General features: G+C 35.8%; 1 protein-coding gene across 1 annotated transcript in view; it reads right to left on the bottom strand.

Moving 5' to 3' along the window:
- Nucleotides 1-944: 944 nt before the first annotated feature.
- The window catches only part of HERPUD2 (HERPUD family member 2), a 30,418-nt gene continuing 21,559 nt past the window's right edge, over nt 945-9,803 (bottom strand). The window contains exons 6-9 of the mRNA XM_006734094.3: nt 6,293-6,415; nt 3,369-3,692; nt 2,530-2,647; nt 945-1,809 (exon numbers count right to left, since the gene is read on the bottom strand). Of these exons, the coding sequence (XP_006734157.2) occupies nt 1,648-1,809; nt 2,530-2,647; nt 3,369-3,692; nt 6,293-6,415 (727 nt within the window). The 3' untranslated portion in view covers nt 945-1,647. The remainder of the gene's footprint in view (nt 1,810-2,529; nt 2,648-3,368; nt 3,693-6,292; nt 6,416-9,803) is intronic.

Genomic DNA, 9,803 nt, shown 5'->3' with positions numbered 1-9,803 from the left:
GATCAGTGCCCCTGTAAAAAGAGAGGAGAGAGAGTGTGCTTCTGCTCTGTTCTCTGCCATTTGAGAATACAGCAAGATGACCATCTACCCAAGAAAAGGGCCTTCACCAGACACAGAATCTGCCAGCATCTTGGACTTCTCAGGCTCAAAAACTGGGAGAAATAAATGTTTGTTGTGTAAACCCAGCCCAACCTAACTAGAGATTATCCTGCCCATTTCCTACTGGGATATTGTCTTCTTTTAACAAAATTTAGGACTTATTATAATTGTTTTAATCTTTTTTCCCCTAATTGTTTGCCTCTTAATTATGTATGTCAAAATATTATATACATAGCAACCTTTTCTTTTAGGGATTCTGCCATAAAGGCATTTTGTAACCCCAATTATTATAGAAGTATTCATCTATATTTTCTGTTAGTAGCTGCATGTTCAATTGCTCATACTGAATCATGATATCTTGATTGACATCTATAAACAAACCTAACTACTTTTCAAAGAGTTAACCAGTTATCCCTTGAAATGTCACTTTTATCATTATAACAACTTAGAAAATCATTTGTTTTCTTAATCTTCTATTTTGTTCTATTATCTAATCATATATTACCAGACCAGTACCACATATAACTTTATAATACATTTCATGTGAGATCAAGTTCTTGCACACTAAGTTCTCCTATCCTCATTTGTCCAATTTTAATTTTTAGCTACCCTATGAGAAACTTACTCTTTTCTTATAAAATACTGAATTGGCTTTCACAGGGATTTTTAAATAGACTATCAAGGTTTCAGACTGAGAACTAAGAGATATCCATCTGGAACACAAAGAGGTGAAAATGACCTGGAAGACTTCAGCAAGATTTTCCAACAACTATTGAAATTTACATAGATTTTTACATGTAATGGGTACATTACTGAAAGGTCTGAACAAATATCCCATAAGACAGTTTACCATAATTGACCTTTTATTTAAAAAAATTACAGGGAGCAATTTCCAGCATATTTTATAAAAGTACTGCCTGTATCAAACATTTATATCACTATTAATTCCATTGAAGAGCTGCCTTTTTTTTAAGGTACTAATTCCAATTGATGGGATACATGCCCTTAAAATAGAAAGTTTCCATTATTTATCCAAATGTTAAAATTAAGATTATTGAGAAGTTTATTGCTTTATGGCTGGGCAAGATGCTGCTAGCACATTTTAGGTAAATAATATTCTTTATTAAAAACTATGAGGTCATTCTGTTTAAAACTTTCAGGATAATTCACAGAAAATAGATATATTTATTCAAATTATACACTGAAGGGCTGGGCTGTTGGCTATAGACATTTATATGGGAAGCAGCTCTTTAAAGAAATAAGACACACAAATAGATCTGCCTTGATATAATATACATAATTGAAATTAACAAAACCTGGAAGACCAATATTGTTATACTATGTTCTGTTAGAATCTTAAAAAAGAAATCACACATTTAGTAGTCCATTTGTGCTTAAAATATTCATATGCATGAGAAGCTTAAAGAAAAAAACACCTCTGTACATGATGATGAAAAGAAAGTAATAAATTTTTTTGAAATTGCACTGTTATTTAAAACACTTTCCTAAAGTCAGACCCTCCTTTGTAACTGGCACAGTTTTTCAGGTCTAATTGGCAACCTGGGGAGGCCCCTCTGGTATCAGTGAAGTAAAGAAGGTGGTGATAAAAGACCAAGCTGACGCCATTAATCCAGGCCTTTGAACTGCACTGGCGTCTTCACCTGCATCTTCTCCACTCTCATCTTCAAGCCCATCATCCATAAGACGCTCCTTTCAAACAAAACAAGAAACATACTCCTAAGGGATTTGAAGTTAGCATTAACTCATGACAGAAAAAGACAGAATTAAATTCTTCCCTACAGAAAAGGAATATGAGCATGTAATAAGGAAGTGGCACATATCTGGTCATCAGAAATCTTTGTTAAATCCAAAATTGATAAATTCCTCACTGTTCAAGTTCAAAGGGATAACTGCCAATTTAATACAATAAATTCTCACCGTGTGCATAACTTTCTTTCTAGGCTATTTTCAGGAAGAATAATGTTAATTCTTCCTGCTTAATTCTTTTTGTGGTTGTTTTTTGGTTTTTTTTTTTTTGACAGAGAGAGCATGAGCATGGGGGAGGAGCAGAGGGAGAGAGGGAGAGAAGGGCAGAGAGAGAGAATCTTAGGCAGGCTCCCCCCTGAGTGCACAGCCCAACATAGGGCTCTATCTCACGACCCTGAGATCATGACGTGAGCCAAAATCAAGAGTCGGACACTTAACTGACGAAGCCACCCACGTGCCCCCTACTTAATTCAAATATATGACTGATTCAGTATTATATTCTAAGTTCTCCCAGATAAAATCACACAATTTATATGTTAACTTTTCTTCACGTGCCATTCCACAAAAACTTGTGGAATGCCCCAAGATTCTTTTATCATGTTGGTTTCTTACACTGCTGAGGAACATCTATATTTGAAATATACAAAAGCCTCATTAGCATACCATTTCTTCAAGTTCTAGGTTGTTTGCATTTTGCCCATCATTGTTAACTTCGGCATTATTGTCAGGAGCCTGTTGCTGACGACCTTCTTGCCGAAAAGGAAACCATCCAGCTTGGTGTCTGTGCAGTAAAATAAAGAGAAAAGAAAAGAAGTCTCAACTGCTTTTATTTGTAACGCTTTAAAACAGTGTCCTACACAGAATAATTATTTCAACTATAATAAATAAAAAGACCAAATTTCCTACTTAGGACCAAGAACTGCCCCTCTCAAAGCAATGACAGCAAAACAGGAATTGACTTAAGTCTAAAAAATCTATCATGGGCTTTGCTGGTTCTATGCTAGATATCTTAAGATCTAACTTAGCTATCTTAATGTCCTAACATATTGAGAGTCATAACATCTCTTCTGCTATTTTTCAAAATGAAATTCAACTACATATTTCTTTGCCTCTTGGGGTAAAGGGGGGCAAGAAAAAGTCTACTTAGGAAAAAAAGTCTGACCTATTCCTATAGGTCTTACTAATGATAACTATAACTAAAAAGAATATCCTTATGCAATAGTGCATCAGACACTTCAAGTTCTAAATAATTGATAGAGCATGTCTAAATGAATTAATAATTTTTTATTATGAAAGACGGTGAAAGAAAAATCTGCTTGTGGACCGTTCTGATAAACATATTTACTCAACATAACCTACTTTGCTTTTGGTGCTAGGTATCTGGAGTCCAAAACTCCTATTCCTTCACTCAACAGTCATGACAGACTACTATATGCCAAATTCTGTGAACATTTTAGAAAGTAATTAAAAGAAACCACAAAAAGTTAACAAGCATCACTCACAAATAAACCAGTAGCATGGCTCCCATTACCATGATAAACCGACTAAAAGAAGAATAGAAGTATACAATGCTAAGGAGAATTGCAGCTCGTGAGAACGTGTACATCCAGTCTAGCCAGTCTCGATTGAAGTCTTCTTCATTTAGCACTGGACCTCCCTGTGCATTCATTTGAACATTCTCATTCATGGGTCGATTTTCTTGGGCCACTAGGTTTGGAGCTGGTGGGGGTTCTTCTCCAGGAACACGTGGCAGATTTAGAGGCTGTGAAGCAGCAGGCTGAGCTGGGTTGGCATTTGATGTGGCCTGAGCTGAAACTGCAGCTTGACTGAAATATTCACCAAAATAAATATTAAGAAGAAAAAAAAACTTTATCATACTCTTTTATTTTGTAAAACTTCCTTGGGGAGCCATATGTATTTTTCATAAACCTAACATGGAATATCACAACTCTGGTACCACATTTCTTAGGTGAGCATGAATCCCAGTGGAAAAGTGAGGTCAAGACTGATGGTAGGAGAGAGTAGATCAGGAAAGGATGCTCCCTTAGCCTCACAGTCTAAGATGGTAGGGGAGAGGTGGAAGACATAAGAAGGCCATGGAAATCATTATCTTTTCTCTCTTTCATTAAATTACTTTATAACATAATGACCAAATCTTTTTCCAAATCTTTTCACTAATGGCCCCTTTTGTTTTTCTACGTGGGATGACTACCACCGCACCCACCACCTCTCCCTTAGAGCCATTTTTTGAAAAATATGTCTAAAAATGTAAATTGATCATTACCCTGTGTGTCCATTGTCAGTGATAAATGATTTGTATTTGTGTTTTAAGATATTAACTAGATCCCAGATAACAACCCCCCGACCCCAATCCTGACTTTTGGGAACTCCATCTGGGAACCACTGGAATAGGTACTCGTAAACCTATGAAGAATTGTGTTCCTGAAGTTTGCTTATAATTTGATTGCTTGAAAGAATAAATTTTTCTATATGAGGCTTCCAGTAAAAAGATAATATATCTGGGATTTGCTTTAAATTATCCAGCACAGGAGGGGCAAGTTCTAGAACAAGAATGCCATGATTTGATAAATGTTGAGGCTGGGTGATGAGTACACAGGGATTCATTTCACTATTCTATCTTTTTGCATGCTGAAATTTTTTTACAATAAAATGTTTATAAATCAGGATAGCAAAACAGAAGTTTCCCAGGCTACAAAAGCCCATTTAATTCAGTATGCTAATACCTTGTATCTGTAGGGGGCTTTTTAGTTTCCAAAACACATCCTACCTCACGGATATTCTGATTCATAGGTGAGTTACACTTCATTAAAGGAGAGAACTTGAGGCTCAGAAGTTAAATAATGTACATAATAGTGTATAGTTTATAACAAGCTACAATAAGCCCCACTTATCTTACACAGTTCTCAGGAGTTATAAATGAGACAAGGGGTGTAAAGCATCTAGCATCTAGCACAGTACTAAGCACAAAGCAGTCACTCAGATGGTAACTATGACCACAGCAATAGGTAAGGTACAAATAGCCTGTCTGCAGCCAAGGGATCATGCAAGAGAACATTAGGATATGAGGTTCATAAAGCACATCAGCTTTATGGGGTAAGGTCTGGAGTAAGGATAAGGATACAGACTTCACACTGTAGGCAAGGGAACCATCAGGTATTTGGGAGGATGGGGAATGACTGGCTCAATTCTGTGTGAAGCACATTAACCTGGCAGCAGCAGGATGAAATATAGTAAAGAATCCAAAAGGAGAAAGAACAATTGCAGTAAGGTAGGTCCAAAATGCGAAAAGATCTGGGCAAAATATTGAAAGGAAAATATAGGGGAAGAACAAAAGTTAGAAACAACCTATTAACTCATCTTGGTAAATTGTTGGGTTCAGGGATAACTGAAGGCAGAGTCAAAGCTGATTAAGGTTAAGAGCCTGGAGGATGAATAAGAGGAGACTGTGTCACTGACAAGTCAGGAAGGAGAACACATTTAAAAGGACAGTGGTGTCAAATTTGAGACATCCTGAAGTTAAAGGAAAGGCAAATTTCCCTAGGGAAATCTTCCAGCAACCAGGATGAAGCACAGGAGATAAAGAAAAGGGGTCATCCACAGAGAGCTAATGACTAAGGCCACAGAAGGAAAAAATTCAAGAGGAGTGGCCTAGGACTGAACCCTGTCTTCATTACCAGATTGTCATAAGGTACATGGCAAGTACACAAATTTCTGTCTAACTAAACAAGCAATGTTACCATTTAGAAGAAGGGGAAAAATGAGCCATCAAGGACACAAAATGAGTGATCAGAAAAACAGAAAGAATGAAGAGGGTAACAAAATCACAGAAACAAGAGAACATTAAAGAGAAGCTAGAAATGTTAAATGAATACATAGAAGTCCAGAAGAATGAAGGCTGAGAAGCTGTGCTCAGTGCTACGATCCATGCTGACCAGAAGCAAGACTTACTAAAATGCTGACAGTCCAGAAAGCATATTATTAGCCTTACGTCAACATGGATGTTCCTGACATAGGATTCCCTTTCATTTAGCATCCTATCTCTTCATGTAGATTTGCTGCCTTCCAGTGAAACTTTCCTAAGTTTTCTCCTCTTAAGTAGATAAAATGTTATATTAAAGAAAGCATCTCAATACTGCTAAATGTAATTAGGAGAGAGAGGGAGAAACAGAGAATAGGTTTAGCTGATGTGAACTGGATGTGAACCCTTTTCTCTTTAGACAAATCATTTAAAAGAAAGTTATCTGCTGAAATGTTGGCAAATTCATTCTCATAGTAATTTTTAAAAACCAATAAAACACACCAGTAAATGGAATCCCATATCAACTTACCTAGGATGAAAAAGAAAATAAAGCAAGTAGCACACTAAGCAAAAAGAAAAAAAAAAAACGAACTCAAATTAACTTACTATTGCATGTAATACTGATGAGCATACATCTGTTGCCACCACAGCATCTGCAGGGGGCTGAAAGCGGGATACACTGGGAATCCAGCTGGAATAGCTTGCCCAGGAAGCTGGTTGTCCACATTTCTGCAAGACACAGATAAAAGAAATGTCTTTTCATGCTCTAGAAGTTGAAAGCATTTCTGGAATTTTCATTTCTTAAGTATAAGCCACCCGTTGACAAAATAAATATCACTAAATCATCCTGAAAAGAAAAATACTTATTTTTCAACATTCTTCAAATAAGATATTATGGTTTATACAGGATGACCCAGGCCCCAAATTATAGAACAACTAACATTTCAGCCCAATCTTAATAAGAAAATAAAGCAAGTCACCCACAAAATGTGTGGCAAGCCTGAACATTTTGCTATCTTCCCATTTCAGCAGAAAAGGCCAAAAATACTTTTAATTACATTTTAAGTACATTCTCCTTAAGAACCAAAAGCCCTAAAATATACTTCACGACAAAATATTTTGAGGAATGGGGAGCCTACCGAAATGATATTTTATATTAGTAATATTATTAAAAACATAGCATCTATTAGCTATAAAATAAAAAACATTATAAAAATCTGTAAAATTTTTTTTTTAGTTAAAAAACCAAGACTGGCAGAACATATTTATACATGCATTCTTAAAGTAGGTTAAATGTCTATTAACTCAATAAAATTTGTGGAAGGTCATACTTAAGTTCTCTATGCCTCAGTTTCCTTGCCTCTAAAATGGAGCTAATAATAGACTCTTCCTTTTAAGATTGTTAGTCTGTACTCAATAAATGTTAGCTATTTTTATTTTTACTGTCCTTTATCCCTAAATCTGAATACAACTCCAAAGTGTGTGATATGAGATTTGTAGAAATTCACATATATCAAGACAACTACAGGGATAAACATATGAGTAAATGCAGAATTTGTGTACTTGCTAACTTTCCTTTTCTTCATATTACTTGAATTTTATCTTTAGCTGATATAAGCTGGGTCTAACCAGAATGAGACAAGACTCAATAACAAATTCATGAATTTTTAATATGATATTCAAAAGACTGTTAATGTACAATTGGCAATAATTGATTTCACTGCTAACAGGATGAACTGGAATAAGGCTTTAAAAAACAATTTTACAAAATTAAATATCTTTAAAAATGTTCACTTTTACCCAACCGCCCAAGTAATTCAGCTTCTGAGAATTAACTTAAAGAAATACAAAATATGGGGAAAATTTTCACATCTCTGCCCTACACAAATGATATTTTATATTAGCAATATTGTTAAAAACACAGCAACTATTAGCTATAAAATAAAAAACAAACATTATTAAAATTTTAAAAAGAGAGGGGGAGGTGGGAGTAAAGGATCAGAAGAGCTTTAAGAAACATCAACTAGGGTGCCTGGGTGGCTCAGTTGGTTAAGCGACTGCCTTCGGCTCAGGACATGATCCTGGAGTCCCGGGATCGAGTTCCGCATCGGGCTCCCTGCTCAGCAGGGAGTCTGCTTCTCCCTCTCCCGCTCCCCCCTCTTGTGCTCTTTCTCTCTCTCACTCTCGCTCTCAAATAAATAAATAAAATCTTTAAAAAAAAAAAAAAAAAGAAACATCAACTAAATGTAATCTGTCACCCTCTGAATACTGATTCAATCAAGACCAGAAGAGACATTTGAGATAATCAGGAAAAACTGAATATGAATAGGGTATTTGATGATATTAAAGAATTTCTGAGTATTCTACTGGTATTTTGATTAACATTTTCTTATAGTCCGTATCTGTCCTATCTGTGACAGATACCCAGTATTTACAGATGAAATGAGAGGGTATCTAGGTTTTGCTTTGAAAATACTCCAGCCCAAGAAAAAAAAGGAGGAACAAGAGGGAATAGATAAATGGTTAACAGTTGTTGAAGCTGGGTGTTAGGTAAATGGGGGTTCATTATAATATTTTCTGTACTTGTGAATGTTTAAAAAGTATAAGCAAATTCGGTGAGGAAACTGCGGTTATATACCTGCGGGAGGAAATCATTTGATGGCACAAGTTCTAACAGCTTTTGTTTTCCTTTTCAGACAGACTATACCAGTTAGTACTATTTGATAAAAACTAAACAACAGAAAAAAGGGGTGAGGGACATTCACAGGAACACATGGAAATGGTTGAGTACAACAGAGATCATGACAAAAACCAAGAACTTGAAAGACTGTCATTCACAAACAAATACTTGAGAGCTATACCAAGAAACACTCATTAGTACGTTTTTTAAAGTTAGGAATTACAAAGGAGAGAAGATAAAAGGAACTGGAAACTTCAAAATTCAGGAACAAATTCTTTCAAAAAAAACCTGTGAAATCAGCCCCATTTCCCTTACCACTCCATACCAAGATGAACCAACTGCAGGGAATCCCCACCTTACTCCCAGAATATGCCTTCTCAAGACTCTCCACACTTGCTTTGTTCTACCTGCTGAACTTCCCTTAAAATCAGCTCAAACATTACCATCTATGAAGCCCTCCCCACTCCTCTAAGCAGAGACAGTCACTTCCTTCTCCAAGCTCCTGCAAAACTTTTTTCAAGACCATGGTAACACATCAGCAGATGGTAATTTGTCTATCTGACCTACTTCCATTGAGGGCAATACATAATTCATCTTCCTGTCTTCAGTGTCCAGCATATAACAAATTATAAGGTAAACTTTTACTGAAGAAAGTCAGTGTCCTCAAAGAAAACAGATTTGCTTACTCAGTCACCAATACTTAAAATCTGATCAGTAGATCTGACTAGAATAAAGTTTTAAATGGGAGGGCAGAGAGGAGAGAAACACCATTATAAATGAAGTCAAAATACAAATGGCAACCTATTAAAACAAACGACAAAATAGTCACTTCAACAAGACTGTTAAGAACACAGACTTTCAAGTGAGATATGGATTTGAGTTCTAGTTCTGCTGCTGACCACTTCTGTGAACTTAGGCAAGCTCAGAGCCTTTAAGCCTCCTTCTCATCTATAAAATGGGAGAAAAAAGTACCTAGACCACAGAGTTGATGTAAAAGTCAATGTACAGCACTGAATTATAGCATGTGTAAGTGTTTAACACAATGCCGAGCTTGTGCTAAGTGCTCTATAAGTACTATTAATATTCTTTTAGATAAAGAACTGTCACAAATGAATTTCGGAAAACAGCAACACACCAACAAATAAGTATTTCACAAAACAAAACAAAAAGAATGTCTCTTTATAGTGACTCAAATTAAAACAGGAACATTCCAATTTATCACATTGGCAAGTACATATTTGTATGGGGTATCAGACTCTTTAACAACTGTTATTGGGAGAATAAACTGGTACAACTTTTCTTTACTGCAATTTTGCAATGGTCTTTAAGAGCCTCAAAAAGTCTTAAGAAACACTTTGACCCAGGAATTCCCCTTCTTACAACTTATCCTAAAAGAATAACTGCTAACATATAAATAAATACTATTTAAGAATACTG

This window comes from Leptonychotes weddellii, chromosome 12 (assembly GCF_054177405.1).
Source record: "Leptonychotes weddellii isolate Sample4059 chromosome 12, ASM5417740v2, whole genome shotgun sequence".
NCBI lineage: Eukaryota > Metazoa > Chordata > Mammalia > Carnivora > Phocidae > Leptonychotes > Leptonychotes weddellii.
This window is presented reverse-complemented; position numbering and strand designations above follow the sequence as displayed.